Here is a 20809-nt window from a genome sequence, read left to right as displayed (position 1 = left end):
CGGTGGGAAGGGAACAGCGTTCCGTGCGCCTTTGGCGTCTAGTCATGCCGGCCACATGACCACGGAGACATCCTCGGACAAGCGCTGGCTCTTTGGCTTTGAAACGGAAATGAGCACCGGCCCCTAGAGTCGGAAACGACTAGCACGCATGTGCGGGGAAACCTTTACCTTTTTATTCTACTTTAATTTGTGAAGTTGGGTGGCATATAAATTTAAGTAAATATCCTCATCACCCTGACACTTTACTTGCTGTCACTTTATTACTCCAGAAATAATACTCCACTGAGCTCGCGCTGTCCCTGTCTAAGGAACTATAACTAGTGAATACGTATTTTTTAACCTGGAATTTTCCTTGTTTTTTTCTTAAGGAACTCACAAACAATGTTTTTTTCACCCCCCTTTGGCAAGCAAACTTAACAATGTAGGAAAACATTCCATTTTTAAGACACACGTATGAAACGTGTTACTGTATTTTGAATTAAAAAGGAAAACCCTTGGGGTGGGGGTCAGAAGTGTCCCTCTTTTTGCTACGAGCCTGCTGGAGGAGCCTCTGATGTTTTGACTGCCCCAACGAAATCAGGTAGGATTGCTTTGGCCTTCAATCTTTTGAAAACTAGGATCTAAACATGGCCCTAAGCCAGACAGACAACCCTCATACCGGTTATTTATAACTTCAGAAACCACATCCCATCCACTAAAATTTCAGAACTGGTGGAAAGCCAAAAGTTGCGAAACGAAGTCCCTTGCTTGAAGGCAAACAATTCTGAGAAATATTTGCTTTAAAAAGGCAAGAATCTGGGTAGGAAGAACGCCTGGTAGGAGCAGAGAGCTATTTAATAAACCATCACAGGCCTTCAGCGCTAAGTCAGTGTTATTATTTTCCTTGTTGGCTTTCCATATCCTAACAGCAGTACTGCGGATTTTCACTGATTTTTGGGGAGAAATATGGAGCTTCTGAGCCCATCGTTAGGATTTTGGCACTGTCTCCAGCTAGAATGAAAATAAAATAAAACAAATCTAATTTTCTTTCAGAGCGAGAGTGAGAACATACAAAGACTTTACCGTAAGCCTTAAATAAGACTGCATTTTTATCAATGTGAACTTAGGCACCCTAACTCCGGCATCTCCTGAAAATACATGGGGGGGGGGCGAAAGCCCTAATAAGCAGGCATATACATAGAATGAAGGCTATTGCTAAGCACATTGATTTGTGCTTAGATTGTAAGCCACCCTGAGTCTTCGGAGAAAGGGCGGGATATAAATGGGATTTTTTTAAAAAAAGCTATGTTTGCTCCACAATTTTTTTCCTCATTAAATCCTGAGCCCAAACGTTAAGCCCAAATGCCCTCGCTCTGAAGTTTGCCCATCTCTAGCATACAGCTTACTGAAGACAGATGACATTCGGTTTTGTTTGCCTGCCAACTGCGCAGAAAGTATGACATTTATGCAACTGCATGAAATTTTAACCCCCTTTCAGGAACATTTCTGGGAACGACGAGCGCTAGGGGAACATCTGCTCGAGGTTTTGATGACCCGAACTCTGTCCTTGGTGAGCAGGCTTGGAAAAGCAGATGGTTAGGACGTTAAAACCGTCACATATTTCTCAGTTAAAATTCAGCGAAGGGTAAGCACTTTCCAACCTTGGTGGAGCCTTGGTGGAGCAGTGGGCTAATGCCTCCTTAAGTAACACCAGCTGCCTGCAATTATGCAGGTTCGCATCCCACCAGGCTCAAGGTTGACTCAGCCTTCCATCCTTCCCAGGTAGGTAAAATGAGGAACCAGATTATTGGGGGCAATTAAGCTGACTTTGTAATAATGCCACTTGGGGATGTGTGTGAAAGCCCTAATAAGCAGGCATATACATAGAATGAAGGCTACTGCTAAGCTTGTAAGCCGCCCTGAGTCTTTGGAGAAGGGCGGGATATAAATGGAATTAAAATAAATAAAATAAAAAAATAAACCTGTGCGAGCACCTAATTAACCTCAGAAGTCGCCTTTTTCAAACAATCCTTTTGAAATATTCAGAGTAATCTGTATTTCTGTATTTCCCCGTTTCTTATTCTGCTTTGTTTCTGAGCTTTAAAAAGATTCGCGCCAAGTTTCTTCTGAATCCTACCTCTTTAAGGCAATTTCTATCCCAATATTGCTTTTGGGGTACATTTTCTGCTTCATTCAAGCTTCTATTCCTAGAATATATCGGCAAACCTGGGACTGGTTTTTGCCAAGAACTGCTTTTTTATCTCTACCTGCTGCTTGACTGCAGAGATTGAAGGATACTGCAGAACACAGAACGGGCTCAAATCTTAAATGCCAACCACGCTGGGACGTTTCATGAGAAAACAAAAACCCAAATGAGCAACAACCTCGTTGTTACAACAGTTCCTGTGGGGAATGGGAGGCTCCAGAATTCAATACTGTAACAGGAGTATCTATTTACCTTTTTTTTCTTAAACTAACAGGGCGGTCACACTCTTTTACAGAAAAGAGGAAGAAAATAAACTTTGCACATCAGACTTTGACCTAATAATGCAATCTGGTCTTCAGCTTACCGATATACCCTGCAAAATGCATCCTCTCGTTCTTGCCAGTTGTGATTGGTACCCTGTTATCTGATATTATAAAGCATTAACTTTATTAACTAAACCAGGGGTGTCCAACCGGCTGAGGAATTCTGGGAGTTGAAGTCCCCAAAGTCTTAAAGCTGCCAAGGCTGGACACTCCAGAATTAAATATTTGCTAGATGAACTGAAAGAGGCTTAAAGAAAATACATGACATACCTTGTTTGGCATCATCACGAGCTGCTGTCCTTTGCAAATAGACCCCGATTCCAGCTTACCCAACACCACCGTGCCCATATCCTTCACGTGGGGGAGGGAGAGAATGAGAAAACAACAACCAGGTTAAGAGAATATGGTCAAAACAGGGTCTGATTCTCTTATCAAGAGTTAATTGTGCCATGTGACTGCCCCCCTTAAAGCATACATTTTATCCTTTCCAGGTTAAGTTGCGTACCTACTACTACGTTTGTGTCGGAATTGTACCTTTTATTTATCAACACGAATATAAATATACCTAATATTTATGTAGTTGCGTACCTTATATTTATCAACAATTGGCAGCCTGATTGGTCCATCAACTGATCGGTTGAAGTTTGGCAAGTTATCCAGATATGGAATAAATGGTAGCCCACTGGAGGAAGAAAAAAGAAAGAAAGAAGAATACGGGATCAAAATCTATGGTACGTTTTTGATTGTGGACAAACTTTCTATCCAGGATGCAACTAACATCTAAACACAGCAAGGTTCTTTGTGAGATATACTCAAGTGGAGGTATCGGATGGGGCTGCAGGAGTAAGTCATGCCTTTTTATCAGCAACTGCGGGGAACACGAAGAACTCAATGAACAGTGTTCTGTCCTCCAATATCAAATGTAACATCTTGATTCTCTTTGGGCAAACTGAAATGTGCCAATACTTCACAGCCTAGTTGTCTGCTCTTGTGGGCCCCCTGTGTGCTCTTTAGAAAAATGCACTGTGGTGTGTCCTTCTTTAACTTGGCAGCCACTGGTGTCTTGGGCCCCAATCCCCATAATCCTCAGCCAAAACAGTAATTGCACAGAAAGATCACTTGGGAGCCACTTGCACTGGAGCAGGGGTGTCAAACCCGCAATGTCACATGACATGTCGAGACGTGTCATGGCTTTGCCATTGGCGGCAATGGGGTGGGCACCGTTTCGCTATGATGCAACCGGCCTGCGGGCCGGCAGTTTGACACCCTTGCACTAGAGGAACATTTCTCAACCTTGGGAGCTTTAAAATGTGTGGACTTCAACTCCCAGAATCCCCCTGGCTCCGTTCAATCTCCCTGTCTCCACCCCAAAAGGAGTGATACAAGGAAGTACAGCAGGCAGGGGTCTTCAAACTTGGCAACTTTTAAGACTTGTGGATTTCAATTGCCAGAATTTTGGGAGCTGAAGTCCACAGGTCTTAAAAGTTGCCGTGTTTGAAGACCCCTGAATTACAGGGTAGTAGAAAGAAAGATGTGGTGGCTCAGTGGGTTAGGACGCTGAGCTTCTCGATCAGAAGGTCGGCAGTTTGGCGGGTCGAATCCCGAGTGCCGCGTAGCAGAGTGAGCGCCTGTTACCCGTCCCAGCTTCTGCCAACCTAGCAGTTCGAAAGCACGTAAAAATGCAAGTAGAAAAATAGGGACCACTCCGGTGGGAAGGTAACAGCGTTCCGTGCCCCTTTGGCGTCTAGTCATGCCAGCCACATGACCACGGAGACGTCCTCGGACAAGCGCTGGCTCTTCGGCTTTGAAACGGAGATGAGCACCGGCCCCTAGAGTCGGAAACGACTAGCACGCATGTGCGGGGGAACCTTTACCTTTACTAGAAAAAAAGAAAGAAAAAATGTGGCAAAGTAGGGACCCCATTCAATGAGATACCTACATATACCAAGGACAAAAGTCAGATGGCTCCTTGAGATTTGCTCCAGTCAATCCCGAGCAGGGCATAAAGTGAATGTCCTTTTTGGGGTTGAACCCCACTTTCTTCAAGAATGGCACCAGTTTTTCTTTACATTCTTCATACCTGAAAGATTGGCCACGGGGGAGAAAAAACAAACAAACATGAGAGGCTGAGAAGGGCCATCAAGCCACTTAAGCCAGAGATGCCGGCTAAGAACAGAGTATTGGGTGGTCCCGCGTTGTCAGTCCTTCATCATCATCCCCGCCATCATGCATCTTCCACCTCAAAATACAGCCACAGGAAGTCCTCAACTTATGACTACAACTGGGAGAAGAATTTCTGTCGCCTATTAAGTGAGACATGATTTCACGACCCTTTTCCCCACGGTTGTTAAGCGAATCTGGCTTTCCCCTTTGACTATGCTAGCCGGGAAGGCCACACCTAGTGATCGCTTGACCTTGGAACGGTGCAACCTCAGGAATGCCCCAATTTTGATCGCAGGAGCGCAAGCACGCTGCGCGATGCTCGCAAGACTGGTTGCTCAGTCCCTTTTCCCAGGGCTGCTGTAACTTCAAACAGCCACTAAACAGATGGCTGTAAGATGAGGACGACCTGCACGCTAGAACTGAACTCAAGAGGTCAAGTCAAATTCATACCCTTCAACTAGTGGAGAAAACTAGCATAGGGTTAAAAGTCTCTGGAGATTCTCAACCATCCAGGTCCTGGTTGTCCCCAAAGTGTTTTTTTTCCCTTCCAGGAGGCAATTGGACTTTTGAAGACTTTTTGCTTCTCATCCAAGAAGCTTCCACAGCTCTGGCTGAATGGTGGGGGAAGAGAAAGATTTATACTCCTTGCAGACAGCTGGTCATTTGCCTCCTTTTAAAGAGCCCACCATCCAGTCAGAGCTGAAGCAGCTTCTTGGATGAGAAGCAAAAAGTCTTCAAAGAAAAACAAAGTCCAATTGCCTCCTGCTTTCATTAGGGTAATTACACCTTTGGACCTTCTCCATCCAAACTGTTATGAGCCCGGCTCCATCTCTAGAGGTTATCAGCCAAATACTAGCCGCTCTTAACATGCAATTTTTGGCAGGAAGCAGAACTAAACTCAAGTACTTGCCTTTCGTTACTCCAGTTCACAGTTGGGTCGTCCATTTTGTTAATGAGAACTATTAAGTGTTTTACACCCGCTGTTTTCGCTAGCATGGCGTGCTCCCTCGTCTGCCCTCCTTTCTCGAAGCCCGTTTCAAACTCCCCTTTTCTCGCAGAGATTACCTGATTGGAAAGAACAATCTAGTTAAAGCTTTGGAGGGTCGGGCTACAACGCAATCTGGTTTGCCTCTGGGTAGTAAGATGATTACTACCTGACAGCTCTCAAAGTAAAGGCTTTGCTTTGAGGTTTTATGCCGAGAATTACGACAAGCCCACGGGGTGCCTATCCGAGCAATTTTTGTATCACTGATACCAGTTGCACAATATTTTTTTTTATTTTTTTATTTTTTATTACATTTATATCCCGCCCTTCTCCGAAGACTTAGGGCGGCTTACAAGCTTAGCAGTAGCCTTCATTCTATGTATATGCCTGCTTATTAGGGCTTTCACACACACCCCAAGCGGCATTTTTTCAAAGTCAGCTTATTGCCCCCAACAATCTGGGTCCTCATTTTACCTACCTGGGAAGGATGGAAGGCTGAGTCAACCTTGAGCCTGGTGGGATGCGAACCTGCACTAATTGCAAGCAGCTGGTGTTACTTAAGGAGGCATTAGCCCACTGCTCCACCAAGGCTCATTAACAGGTGCACGGTGAGCTAAAAAGGTGTAACTAAGCAGGTTACTCTACACCCATGGTGGTGAACCTATGGCATGTGTGCTTCGGGTGGCACGCAGAGCCCTCTCTGTGGACACGCGTGTCCTCGCCCCAGTCCCAGTCCTTCGGCTGGGTTTTATAAACCCTTTTTGCTTTAGGCCTCCAGCATGTGCAAAAAAAAAAAAAAGGTTCAATCTATTTCAACCTCGTGGGGAAAAAAAAGATCTTGCAAAGTTGGAATTGATTGAACTTTTTAGTCCCACCCAGTCTGCCGTTACCACTGCAGACACGCCCACCCAATGGGCCACACCCACTCAATGGGCCACGCCCACCCGGCACCCAACGATACGTAAGTGGGTTTTGGGTTGCAGTTTGGGCACTCAGTCTCTAAAAGGTTCGCCATCACTGCTCTATACAGTAGCTACAAGAACTGCACAGGTCCTTTACAGACTGCTATAGCACCATAATTAAATAGCCATGTCTACAATTACTGGACTTAACAGCAAAAATAAACTACACAATGACAATACGATAAAAAAATAACAACAAAATGGGGGGGGGGGGGAAAGGGCAAATAAATAAATAAATAAAAGTCTACGGAATCGGTCCCGAGGAAAAATGTTAATATATAGGCAAACTCAACCTTTTCCTTGTTAATTACTTGAGACCATAGGGAAAAACACCGCTTCATTTTCTTATTTCGACAGTAGAAGAACTTTTCAAAGATTGACGGAGAATCTAATACATATTTTTATTATACTTTTTAATCTGCTTTACTGTTAAATTTTTCAGCGCCAGCTTACCAATTTTAAAATAAAGAACACAACTATATAGATATAAAAAAAATGTAGATGAATTAAAAGAGTTCTCCAACTGATCCATAAAACAAGAAAGGCTCTTACCAATACAGCTAAATCAGCTTGAGAAGCACCACCTATCATATTTGGAACAAAGCTCTTATGCCCTGGAGCATCTAAAATTGTGAAGTGTTTCTTTTCTGTTTCGAAATACGCACGGCCTACTTCCACCGTTTTCCCCTTGTCCCGCTCTTCCTGGTTTGTGTCTAAGGCCCAAGAGAGATACCTATTTAAAAAAAAAAAATAAGAAGGGAAATATCAATATAAAATTGATTAATTACACCCGTTCTCGGGAGAATTTATGACAGGTTCTATCCTAAAACTTTATTCGAGCGTTTTCAGCCTTCCCAACAGCTACGCGAAATGCTTCTATACCAGGGGCGTGCAACCTTGGCCACTTGCTGGGCTGGGGAATTCTGGGAGTTGAAGTCCACAAGTCTTAAAAGTTGCCAAGACTAGACACCCCTGTTCTATGAAGCTGTGGGTTTTATTTTGGGCTCTGGCATGTGTCTCAGGAAATGGGAGGCAGGCAGGCTTGGGAGTAAAACTATGTTTTTTTTTAAAATTTGGCTTTTATTGAGTTAATTTGTCATGTATCTATTACATTTATTGTTTAATTCTTTTTTTAAATTTTGTCTTCTATGTTTCTTAAATTTTTTGTTGTGAGCCGCCCTGAGTCCTTAGGGAGAAGGGCGGCATATAAATTCAATAAATCTAATCTAATCTAACAAGTCAATATGGGGGTCACAACCATGTGATTGAAGCCACACACCCCTTTGTACATCTGTTGTGAATGGCAAATACTGATCTAAATTTGCAATTGATATATGTGGGTTGGGACTGCTTTATTCTAGATTGTTATCAATTTCTCAGCCCAGCTTGCAGGTTTGAAGTTTCCTCTTGTTCTCTCTTCCAAGGAATAGCCAGATTTCCTTTCCTAGGGAAAAATCTACTGTGTGTGGTGTATTCTCTCAGGACAATGTAAGATTCCATTGAGGTGTAAGACTCTGTCTACTCTTTATTGGGGGTTTGCCAACTCACCGTGTCTCTTCCCGATTGCAAAGAGACTTCCTTAGCTGCTAATTGCTAAGAACTGGGCAGAAGAGCTAATTTTGCTCTTGAGGGCAATCAGATGAACCCAGACCATTACAAATCAAATTTATAATGAACTGCCCGAGAACCTAAACTGCAATGATTTGTGATGACATTATACCAACACTGGGAATTCCTCAAGCAGGCAGTGGGGAATGTTTGGGATTACAAGTTTTAATTGGCACTACATCCATTCCTTGTGCAGACAATACTCAAGGTCAGGAATGTAGTTCAGTGTTTCTCAACCTTAAGAGGCTGTGGACTTCAACTCCCAGAATTCCCCCAGAGAGTATGCTGCGTACCCGTGCAGTCCATTCACCCTTGCTCTGCTTTTTCCAGCTAGCTCCATAATTAAAACCACCTAGATCAGGGGTCTTCAAACTCGGCCCTTTTATGACTCATGGACTTCAACTCCCAGAATTCCTCAGCCAGCATGCCTGGCTGAGGAATTCTGGGAGTTGAAGTCCATGAGTCATAAAAGGGCTGAGTTTGAAGACCCCTGACCTAGATATTGTGTTAAGCCTCTTGCATTTATTTGTAGAACTGGAAGCCTAATTTTATCCTAATGTACAATTTCTTGTGTGTCTTCCGAAGTGACCAAGCCAGGATCCGGTTCAAACACGCAGGGATTCTGAAAGCTAGGCCAAGCACACCTGGAGGACAGGGAGTAAGGAGAGGCTTATCATCATCATTTAATGGGGGGTTAATTTTTAAAACGTAGAGTTCCTACCAGGTTTCTCTGTTTTTTTCTTTAGCTTCTCTTTCGTATTTTTCAAGCGTTCTTTTATCGACCATGCCTGTCAAATACCTGAAAAGAATTCGGGGCACGTGAGATACGAAGAAGGAACACATGTCGTAGAAAGCAGTTTTAATAAGAGTTGCAGTTTTGTTTTAGAAAAAAAGAGTAAGAACAGGTTTCCTCGACTTACGACCAGTCCTTTAGTGACAGTCTGCGGTTATGATGGACCCCACCCCAAAAGGCACTCACAACCCAGTTCCAACCTTCCAATGCCCCCCCCCAAGTCACATGACCAAATTTTGAGCCCTCGGCAACCGGCCTGTACGTTGGACCATTTGCAGTGTCCCATGGTCACATAACCACAATTTTTTAAAAAAAGATTTGCTTTATGACCGCAATGTTTGTTTAAGGGACTGTAGCGTTTGCTATACAACCATGGGCGTTTGCTTAATGGCCACCACAAAAAGGTTGTCAAATCAGACGGCTGGTTGGAAAATTTGTAAGTTGAAGTCTACCTATGGAAAGGAAACCAAACCCCATTGGGGCAGTCTACGGTTTCAAGAATGCACAGCTGCAGATAAAATAAAAGGGTTCAAAACTTTCCCTCCGAACAAATTGGGAAGGTCAAGAGGGGGCACGAAGTTACGAAGTGGAGAGGACAGCAACAAGGCCGACCTACATTTTAACAAGCTCTCACAAAAATGGAAACTGATTTTGTAATAAAAGCGTGTCAGATTATCAGCTGCAGTATTCTTTGATTATATTTATTTATTTATTTATTTATTTATTTATTTATTTATTTTATTGCATTTATATACCGCCCTTTCCCTGAGGACTCAGGGCGGTTTACAGGGAGTTAGAAATCAACCATACAAAAGTTAAAAACCAATTTAAAAAAGATTAAACCAACCCTGTACTATTAAAAACCCCAATTAAAATAAATTTCTCCTCAGCCTGGGCCCGAGAGCTCGAAGAGCCAGGTCTTCAGGCCCCGGCGGAATGAACGGAGGTCGGGGGCAGTCCTCAGCTCCACTGGCAGCTGGTTCCAGAGGGCAGGCGCCCCCACTGAGAAGGCCCTATCCCTGGGCGTTACCCGCCGGCAATCTCTTACTGGCGGGACCCTGAGCAGACCCTCCCTGTGGGAGCGCACTGGACGAAGGGAACTTGATGCCGGCAGCAGGTGTTCCCTCAAATAGCCCGGACCCAGGCCATGTAGGGCTTTATAGGTGATAACCAGCACCTTGAATTTCACCCGGAGGGCAACCGGAAGCCAATACAGCTCGCGGAGTAGAGGTGTTACATGGGAGTATCGGGAGACCCCCATTACAACTCGCGCGGCCGCATTCTGCACCAGTTGAAGCCTCCGAGTGGTCTTCAAGGGCAGCCCCATGTAGAGAGCGTTACAGTAGTCCAAACGGGAGGTCACAAGCGCATGAGTAACTGTGCGTAGGGCATCTCGGTCCAGATAGGGACGCAACTGGCGCACCAGGCGAACCTGTGCAAAAGCCCCCCTGGTCACGGCTCCTATGTGATCTTCAAAATTGAGCCGTGAATCCAGGAGGACGCCCAAGTTGCGAGCCCTATCAACGGGGGGGGGGTAACACCTCACCCCCCATCGTTAGAGGTGGAATAACCTGGTTAACCCGAGATGCCGATATGCACAGCCACTCAATTATACCTTTTGATTCAGACTAAAAGGCCAGCTAAAAGGGAGCTTAAGGTGAGTGAATCAAGTCTGTATTTGGGGGGAAAAATTACTTACATTATTTGCCCTCCAATTGTTGATTTCCCAGCGTCTAAAAAAAATAAATAAAAAGGTAGACAAAAGATATTTATAATTAGCTCTTCGTGAGCAGCTATTTAATTCCTTTTTGTAAAGGACTCAATTGTCCCATCAGCATAAGCCTTTGTCCTATATAATCACACAGAACTAACAATTTGGGATGGATTTTTTTTGAAAAAGCATCCTGTTCAAATTATATACCTGGGAAATTTCTGATAAGCAGCACTAGTTGTACTACAATTGGTATGTAAACCATTTTCTATCTGTCAATATGGTCTACCCATTTATGTCAAGTCTAGCAGTTGAAAACGAGTTGATGGCACACAATCAAACAAACAAACCATTTTTTTCCCAGGGACCTTTTTCTCTGAAATTTTAACTATGAAAAGCAAGCCTATTCTATTCAATTACCTCTGGCTCAAAAGATGTTCCTGAGCTAGAACTCCCTGCAACCTTAGCCAGCAAGAGGGATGCTGGGAAATGGCATTTCAACATCTGAAGAAGAAGAACAGGGGGTCCATTCTTTACGGTGTTCTTTTAATACACGTTAGGTTGCGGTTCAAAGATTTACTGCTCAAGCCTAGGCACGAAAATCTTAAGACAACTAAAGTTCAAGACGAAATTGGTGCCAGAGAAGGGTCAACAGAATTCAAGATGGGTTGGACTTGAACCGTTTTATGGCAATAGGACGCTGAGCTTGTCGATCAGGTGGTCGGCAGTTTGGCGGGTCGAATCCCGAGTGCCGCGTAGCAGAGTGAGCGCCTGTTACTCGACCCAGCTTCTGCCAACCTAGCAGTTCGAAAGCACGTAAAAAATGCAAGTAGAAAAATAGGGACCACTACGGTGGGAAGGTAACAGCGTTCCGTGCGCCTTTGGCGTCTAGTCATGCCGGCCACATGACCACGGAGACGTCCTCGGACAAGCGCTGGCTCTTCGGCTTTGAAACGGAGACGAGCACCGGCCCCTAGAGTTGGAAACGACTAGCGCGCATGTGCGGGGGAACCTTTACCTTTTTAATTACTCTAAACTGATGACATGCTTAACTCCACCCCCAGCCCTGCCTGCTCCTCTCCTACAGTGGATCAAATCAGGAAGCGAAGTCCCTGGAGGACCATCCACTGTCTGAATATTGCCTTCAAAGTCATTTCTCGGGCTCTCTAGTGCAACTTACCTACGTGTCCAATGAACACCACGTTCACGTGTTCCTTCTTCGGAGCACCAGGGGGCGCTACCATGGATTTGGGTTTTGGCATCTCCTCCTCTTCCTCCATCATTTCCTGGGTGCTCTCTTCAATGGGCCCCGCGTCGCCGGAAGGGCCACTTGCTAATTCGGGTTCAATGGCTTCGTCTTTGTGGTCCCACGATTCCTCAGGGGACACTGCCGTTTCTCCGTTTTCTACTAGGATGGAATAAAGGAGAAACCTCCTAACGGTCAGGACGGTTAACCAGTGGAAGAGCTGGAGGTCTTCCAGAAGAGACTCGAGAGTCGCTTATCTGAAATGGCATATAGGTTCTCCTGCATGAGCAGGGGGATGGACTAGAAGACCTCCAAGGTCCCTTTCCAGCAATATTCTAAATGCAAAACTGTAAATATTTACTTTTTTCTGGGAAGGAGAGGAGAAGGCTTAGCAAGACTTCCACAAAGTGGCTACCTCTTTTTAAGTTCCAGTTTTCATTTATTTCCCTCTGTCCCACTGGCTGAGTTTTGAGGTGCACGTTTAAAATTTCATTTTCGCAGTGCCCGCTTGGGAGGCCGATTGTAAGTAAATAAAGCTAAGCAAGCTACTATTCATGAGATTTGGCTATTTTAACACAGAGGCCCTTTTCTCAACTACAGTGGTAGGAATGCTGAAAACACACCTCCAGACCATAAAGTTTTAGTAAGCAGTACGCTGGAATTCACTAATGGAGCTGTTTAATGGAGAGCTACTGAATGCCAGTCACCTTTTCTTTCTCCTCCTCTGTTTATTTTCCTATGAAAACCTAAAGTACAGGCTGTATCCATTTAGAAATTAAAAGCAAGCCGCCACCCCCGCAATCTTTCCTGATGGGGATAGTTGACAGCTTCCATAATGCTTAGCTGTAAGGACACCAGGCTGGCAAAGGGAGGGTTAGTTGCCATCCTGTGATTTGAAATAGCTTTATTAAACTAGTGTAAATGCAAGCCCTGGATCTCACTCCAAGGTCAGGAAACTGTCCTGATGTCAGCATGGCATTTTCCACCTGGCTCCTGAAATTACCGATCATCTTCTCTGCCTCTGCTGTGGACATGTGCACGTGCACACGCACGCACACACACACACGCACTGCTTCTCCGGAATGGGGAAAACGGCTGTTGTTGGTATTGCTAAAATGAACTTTTGCAGATCTACTCCAGAGCATCTGGGACCCACCGCTAGCCAGGGAGCAACGTAATGTTCCAGAAGAACTGCAAATGTAATCGTCTCTGAAGCACTTAGCTTTCCAAATTGGCCTAGCAGTTCCACAGACCAGAGAGGATCACAACAAGAGACCAACTGGGAAGAACATCAAGGTTGCAAGATGAAAAGCGGGGTGTGGGGGGGGGTTTCAGTTCAAGCCATGCTATAAGGTTTCTTACCAACTGGTTCGGAGATTTCCATACCAATGGCAACGTTTGACCCTAGAAGAATAGAAAGAAGTAGGTTACAGAGGCAGCATTGGCTCAATTGTCCCAGTTCATAATTCTTTTTTTGAGCACCGGACTAATTGTTGTTTGTTCACTGCACAGTCGGTCAGATGCTCAGACTGGATTTGGCATGTCTGTCCACCTCGCAAGTCTTTCCCAAGCACCTGGGATAGACAAATGTGGATGGCTGATGCTGTTACGGTTATAGGCACGGGATGTAAGCTGTTTCAAGCAAAGCTGCCTTTTGCAATTGACTAATGGTGATCTTGTCAATGCCAGTGGTGTTCAAGGGGTGCTCCAATCCTTTTTGGGATTGCACCCAAGGCTCCTATTACTATTGGTGCTATTATTATTATTATTAAATTTATATGCTACCCACCTCGCTGTCAAGCAACGCTGGGTGGCTTACAACGTGACAAAAGCAACAGTATAAAACATCAAGCTAATAAAAATGAGCTAAGATAGGAACCAGGACACAACAGCGTGGGGTAAGAGAGGATCTGCTTTTTAATCCACTAACCACCTCCAGCATGAAATGCCTCCATTGGGGCCCCAAGCCAGACAACCAGAGCCAGGTTTTGAGGCCCTGTCAGAAGGCCAAGAAGGTGGGGGCAGATCTCACGTAGAGGCCTATGATGTTCTAGATTACTTCTCATTGTCTAACGGCTTCACCAATGTGCTTCCTAATCCCAATAGCTCAGCCTTACGTTTGTCTCACATACACACAAAAAAGAAAATGTATTACCTTCACAAGATGGCAGGCCTTCGTGTGACAATTCTGCCGACGCCCCTTCAAAAAAAATATCAACACTGAAATAAATATTTGGTGCAACTCCAGGGAAAATTCAAGAACAAAGCTGGGGTTTTTGGATGATTGGAGACCCATTCCGGACAAATGGGTATCCAGTCTCGTTCCCCTGCCTTTGTTTCAACTCAACGGCATCCAACCTTGGCAAAAGTTTTAACACTTGTCGGCTTCAACTCCTACAATTCCCCAGCCAGCATACTTCCTTCAAAATACTCTAGAATGTGGTTTCCTTTCCCAAATAAGACATGTTTCAACAATGCTACTCTTCCATTTTCCAGAAGGAACATTATACAAAGCTGTCAGGGCTGAACAAATCCAACTCAACATCTTCACACCTTAAAAGCTGTTGAGATCCATAGATATTCACGAAACCTGGATCTAGAGCACAATCAAGTTCCGGTTAAAGGGGAAAAAAAAAGTTCAGCACATTTCTTAATGATTAATCATCCTTTCAGGAACATCCAATCCCGACAAGTAATGTTTTCAGAGAATTAACTCTTGAAAACTATCAAGGCAGGGAAACTGTGACCTCATATTCTTTTGGAAGAGCAGAATAAAAGTTGCATCAAATTCTGATGTGTTTGTGACTATTGCACAACCTGGCTGCGATAAATACTTAAATCTGCAGGATTTTTCCATTCTCGTTGCAAAGGAATTTTTTTATTGTACAAACACTGGATGGTTTTCTACCAAACTTGTAAAAAAGCATGTGCTCACTCTGTGTAAGATAGCTTGAGTTGGAAGCCCTTGAGCAGATTACTCTGGACTATGTTATCAATTATTACGGCCATTCTGCACAGACTGAAGCAAGCGGCACCAAAAACACACACACACACACACACACACACACACAGGTGAGCTAAGCAGAAAAACAGGAATCACCTTCTCTGTCATGATTGAATCAAGTCCAAGTGAAAGCTAAGCACTTAATGAAGTCCAATTAGAGTCACTGTACTTTCTTTATTGGAGAAGAGACGTGTTATTATGGTGGGGGGGAAAAATCGGGAATCTGCTAGCAGTTTTTCCAAATTTTATTAATAGGCACAAGCTTTCGCGAGCTACGTTTCCTGCCTCTGGTCAACTGGTGAGCTGCCGCTCACAAAACCTTACGCTTTTAGTAAAATTTGTTAGCTGGAAGAACTGCTATCAGACCCTTGTTGTTTTTTTTTCCCTTTATATTTTTGCGCTTTCTTTGGTGCAAAATCACTTTTGTAATCTTCAGATGATTATCTGCATACAAAACAGGTCACAATCGGTCAGCAACTTACTGACCCTGAATCAGGGAGAAATGCTTATTTAGCGGATGGGACGGCAGAAAATACAAACATTCTGACTTGGGATGAATTTCTAGCTGCCGGGAGGCTCTTCTCCCATCAAGGTTCATTAAAGATGAAAAGGTGGGGGGGGGAAATCCCATCCTCTTTATTCTGCAACCTGTGGGGCACCCCAGTCCCAATCTGTTTAAGGGCAAAGCATGGGCTTCCACACCCTTTTTGGAGGCACAGCCTGCGTTTCTGTACGCTGGTTGATAAGCTTGTAAGCCGCCCTGTCTTTCTGCAACGCTAGGAGAAGATGCTCTCATTTATTTTATGTCCTGCCTTTACTGCTTTTGCAAATAACGCAAGGTGACTGTCAAGTTCGAAGCGCATTTTGGCTGGTCTGACGATTATTGCTTTTCAGCTTGACAACGAACTTGGGGGGGGGGAGGGAAATGGCTTAGACTGCAGAGTTTGGAAGATCAAGAAAGCAGACCATGAGAACCAAGGACAATTACCAGGTGTCTGGCTAAAGCCAGAGACACTTTCTGACAACAATATTTTCCCACCTAATTGGGCAACCTGACCTGACCGATGAGGAGGAGAGGGAATTCTATACCTTTACTAGATGGGATTGGGGAGGGGGGTTTCCAGAGCTGGTTTTGCTTGCATGTGTGCTGAAAAGATGTACTCAATTTAAGTTTTACATTAAGAGTTCGGAGAGACTCGGTGTTTTTACTTGGCTGGGTTCGTCAGAACATATCCCACAAAAAACGTCCTCCTAATTTTCCCCACAACCACCCTGTGAAGTGGACTGGGCTGAGAGAGTCAGCCAAACTGGCTTTCGCGGCTAAAGCCATATCTTCATGGCCTTATCTTTGGGGTGGGGTGGGGTGGGAAAGGAAAGCTGATTTAGAGAATGGTGGGGGGGGGCGCAACAGAGAAGGCACCCATCCTTCCGCCCAAAAGATGAGCGTTTAATGAAGAGGTCCTGGAATGCCCTCACTTTATTGGAAGGTCCTGGGTGGGCCGAAACGCCAAACTGGACTGAAGAGCAATTTAGGGCATCACTTTCCATTGATACTTAAAAGGGTCAAGTATGATTGACGCTGGGGCAGGAAAGTAAAACTACTGGCCCGCAGAAAAATGAAGACTTTAAATCCAGCATTCTTGTGCCTTTAGACTGGCTGGGAAGTTGGAAATTTAAAACACGTGGAGGACACCAGGCAGCCTAACCTAGGCTAAGCAGCTGTAGGTAGGCACTTATCTAAAATCTAAGGCAAAAGCGCACAAGAACGTTATGAACACATTTCAGACGAGGGGCTTCAATAAGACAGTGAGTGAAAACATGGGGGATTATCCGAGCGCTTTACGTTAACGTTTCTGAAAAATTCTGCAATCACCTCTTCGCAAGGCCGGTTTTGCCGAAACGTTGGAAATCTGAAGATTTTCTAAAATCTGAAGGTTCTGGAACATCAGAACCGCGAATGATAAAAGGTCTTAGGGCCCTTTTATAATTTTTTTTTCTTCCTCCTCCTCTTTTTAAAACACTTTTTACTTTTTTTGTCGCCCTGAGGCTTGCAGGCCTACAAGTAACTGAACCAGCCTATACAGCCCTGAAAAGAGAGCCCACCTCTTTTTAATTACCTGAGCCTATCTTATCTCAAAGATCCGAGTTTTACCCCCGAAAGGGAGTAGTTAACCTTGTGGAAAAAGTCAAGAAAAATCAGCAGCAACCAACAGCCTATTTTGAAAAGTAGCTTGAGAGTGAAGAGAGTCCTCTGGGCGTTTTCACAGCAACGGCTGGACTACCAGGAAATACTTTTCCCCCCTTTCTCTACCGCCCTCCCCCCCAAAAAAGGTGATCCTCCACTGATCAAGATTGCATCACAGGCCATTTCTTGAGTCATTTCTTGGCACAGCCTCCTCCTCAGTAGAAGGCTGAATGCTCTACCACAAGCAGGGAAAACCTGTCTTGCAGAATCACCGGGAAGCTCTCCCATCCCCACTGCTGAAGGTTGAACTCTGAAAACGTCCCTCTGAAAGTCTTCAAGGAGGTTGCCTCGATGGCCATCTCTGTTCAGACGCCCCTGGGATGGCTAGGATGATTACCTTTTTTTAAAAAAAATCCCTGCCCTCCTCCTCTTCAAACAAGTGGGGCAAAAGGCTAAGAACCAGGGCAACCTGTTTGGCTCCTCAGGGAGTTTCGGAGTGGAACCCCAATTGTGCCACCTTGGCAGATGCCCAGAAAATATGGGTCAAGCCATCTTGCGAGCATCAAGCTGTCTAATTCTCAGAAGGGAAGGGAGCAGAAGGCCAGCCTCTCCAAGCCAGAATGTCCTCAGGCCAACTGACTCTTCCTCCTGGGTTTAGAGGGGGGGGAGGCGGCAACCGTGGCAACTTACAAGACTCCCAGAACTGAACCGTGTGTGTGTGTGTGTGTGTGTGTGTGTGTGTGTGTGTCCAGCCTCGGCAACTTAAAGATTGGTGGACTTCAACTCCCAGAACTGAACCGTGTGTGTGTGTGTGTCCAACCTTGGCAACTTAAAGACTGGTGGACTTCAACTCCCAGAACTGAACCGTGTGTGTGTGTGTCCAACCTCAGCAACTTAAAGACTGGTGGACTTCAACTCCCAGAATTGAACCGTGTGTGTCTGTGTGTGTGTGTCCAACCTTGGCAACTTAAAGACTGGTGGACTTCAACTCCCAGAATTGAACCATATGTCTGTGTGTGTGTGTCCAACCTTGGCAACTTAAAGACTGGTGGACTTCAACTCCCAGAACTGAACCAGGGGTGCCCAACCTCAGCAGCTTAAAGACTGGTGGACTTCAACTCCCAGAATTGAACCAGGGGTGCCCAACCTCAGCAGCTTAAAGACTGGTGGACTTCAACTCCCAGAATTGAACCCTGTGTGTGTGTGTGTGGCCAACTTTGGCAACTTTAAGACTGGCACAGCAAGCTGGGGAATTCTGGGAGTCGAAGTCAGCCGGTCTTAAAAGTTGCCAAGGCCGGACCCCCCTGGTTTAGACACTGACCTACCTCGCAGGGCTGTTTAGGGACATCTTCAGGGCACAATCCTTGCTCTGCTGAGCCCCCGTTTTTTTGGGAGAAACTCCCTACCGCCGGGTCACCTTTTCAAAGCCTTTTAAGAGGCAACCAACCCTCCTTTCCCAGCTCGACTCCCAATATATTAAGAGGGGTGGGTGGGTTGGTGTACGGCAGCACCCCAGGTAGGTAAAATCAGGACCCAAGATTGTTGGGGGGAATTAAGCTGACTTTGTAATAATGCCGCTTTGGGGGGGGGGGTGCGAAAGCCCTAACAAGCCGGCCTATACATAGAACGAAGGCTGCTGCTAAGCTTGTAAGCCGCCCTGAGTCTTCGGAGAAGGGCGGGATATAAATGGAATTAAAATAAATAAAATAAAATAAAATAAAATATACATAGAATGAAGGCTACTGCTAAGCTTGTAAGCCGCCCTGAGTCTTCGGAGAAGGGCGGGATAATATAAATGGAATTAAAATAACCAATAAATAAATAAATAAATAAAAAACAATTACCCAAGCTAGGTAACATCATCAGTGACAGTGATCATGCACTGATGAGGTTACCTAGTTGGGTCATGAAACGTCTGCAAGGAAACCACCAAGCTCAGAAAATATAAATAATAGGGATATAAATGGGGATTCAAATAAATAAATAAATAAATTGGAAAGAACGGGGGGGGGCCCGCAAGGCATCCCTTCTCAGCCCTGGGGGGGTTCCTTGGAGGGGGGCGGGCGGAACGGGGCTATCTGACTCCGGGCGACTTTCCTCGCAAGGCTGTTTTGCGCGTGTGAGTGGGGGGGGGCATGAAAAGAGACTGAAGGGACCCCACCCCACCCCCGGAACTGCCTAACCCCTCCCACCCCCCCCACCGCCAAGGCAGAGGACAACAATGGGGGAGGGGGTGTTCTTAGTCAGACCTAATTGGGCTTGCTTTATTTTTTTATTTATTTTTATTTTTATTGCATTTATATCCCGCCCTTCTCCGAAGACTCAGGGCGGCTTACAAGCTTAGCAGTAGCCTTCATTCTATGTAAAGGTAAAGGTAAAGGTTCCCCCGCACATGCGTGCTAGTCGTTTCCGACTCTAGGGGCCGGTGCTCATCTCCGTTTCAAAGCCGAAGAGCCAGCGCTTGTCCGAGGATGTCTCCGTGGTCATGTGGCCGGCATGACTAGACGTCAAAGGCGCATGGAACGCTGTTACCTTCCCACCGGACTGGTCCCTATTTTTCTACTTGCATTTTTACGTGCTTTCAAATTGCTAGGTTGGCAGAAGCTGGGACGAGTAACAGGCGCTCACTCTGCTACGCGGCACTCGGGATTCGACCCGCCAAACTGCCGACCTTCCGATCGACAAGCTCAGCATCCTAACCCACTGAGCCACCGCGTCCCTCTTTTTTCACCCTCATTCTATGTATGTGCCTGCTTATTAGGGCTTTCACACACACCCCAAGCGGCATTATTACAAAGTCAGCTTAATTGCCCCCCACAATCTGGGTCCTCATTTTACCTACCTGGGAAGGATGGAAGGCTGAGTCAACCTTGAGCCTGGTGGGACTCGAACCTGCACTAATGGCAGGCAGCTGGTGTTACTTAAGGAGGCATTAGCCCACTGCTCCACCAAGGCTCTTTAGAAAGACGACCCCTCCCTCTCTCTCCCCTCTCTCTCCCCGAGGCCCGTCCCGTGTCGGGCCGTTCCGCGGGCTCACCCTGGGTCAGCGAGGAGGAGGAGGAGGAGGGGGGCGGCGGCGGGGGCGGCGGCGGGGGCGAGGGGGGCGTCGGCGCGGTCTGGCCCGGGCTGCCCCTCAGGAAAGCCGGCACGAACTCGGCGGCGTGGACGTTGGGCACGAAGGGCTTGGCGTTGACGTTGAGGTGCCGGCTGAAGGCCGCGCCCAGCAGCTGCTGCTGCTGCTCCTCCTCGCCTTCCAGCTGGGCCGAACCGGCCGCCGTCGCTGCCGTCGCGGCTTCCTTCTCCTCCTCCTCCTCCCGTTCCTCCACGTCGGCGGCGGCGACGGCCAGGCTTCCGCTGCCCGGCTCGAGGTCGGCCTGGTCCCAGCAATCGGGCGCCGAGTCGCTGCTGCTCCCGCTGCCGTTCGCCTCCATTTTGTGGCCCTCACCAGCCTCTCTGCGGCCCAAGCGCCTCCCCGGCGGGGAAGGGAAGGAAGGAGAGCCCGGAGCGGCGACGGCGACGGCGGCGGCGAGGACGGACGGAGGGCGGCAGGCGGCGGCGGCGGCGGCAGCGACCCAGTCCTCGCTCCGGCCACGCTCCGCGTGCGCCCCTTCGCCCCTTCGCAGTATGGCCTCCCTCAGCTGCCG

The 20809-nt window shown here is 46.3% G+C and overlaps 1 protein-coding gene across 2 annotated transcripts in view; it reads right to left on the bottom strand.

Moving 5' to 3' along the window:
* Window positions 1-20809, bottom strand: part of GSPT1 (G1 to S phase transition 1) — a 25120-nt gene extending 4311 nt beyond the window's left edge. Inside the window, exons 1-11 of one of the 2 annotated variants that reach the window (XM_083372790.1) lie at window positions 20203-20809; window positions 14132-14176; window positions 13339-13380; window positions 11911-12138; window positions 10719-10752; window positions 8948-9025; window positions 7171-7351; window positions 5582-5736; window positions 4448-4588; window positions 3097-3190; window positions 2779-2859 (exon numbers count right to left, since the gene is read on the bottom strand). In XM_083372790.1, the coding sequence (XP_083228916.1) occupies window positions 2779-2859; window positions 3097-3190; window positions 4448-4588; window positions 5582-5736; window positions 7171-7351; window positions 8948-9025; window positions 10719-10752; window positions 11911-12138; window positions 13339-13380; window positions 14132-14176; window positions 20203-20596 (1473 nt within the window). In that variant the 5' untranslated portion in view covers window positions 20597-20809. The remainder of the gene's footprint in view (window positions 1-2778; window positions 2860-3096; window positions 3191-4447; window positions 4589-5581; window positions 5737-7170; window positions 7352-8947; window positions 9026-10718; window positions 10753-11910; window positions 12139-13338; window positions 13381-14131; window positions 14177-20202) is intronic. The other variant, XM_083372791.1, reaches the window with a different exon arrangement.

Source organism: Vipera ursinii (assembly GCF_947247035.1).
Source record: "Vipera ursinii genome assembly, chromosome: 13".
NCBI classification, from domain to species: domain Eukaryota; kingdom Metazoa; phylum Chordata; class Lepidosauria; order Squamata; family Viperidae; genus Vipera; species Vipera ursinii.
The sequence above is the reverse complement of the archived record's forward strand: the minus strand, read 5'-3'. Positions and strand labels throughout refer to the sequence as shown.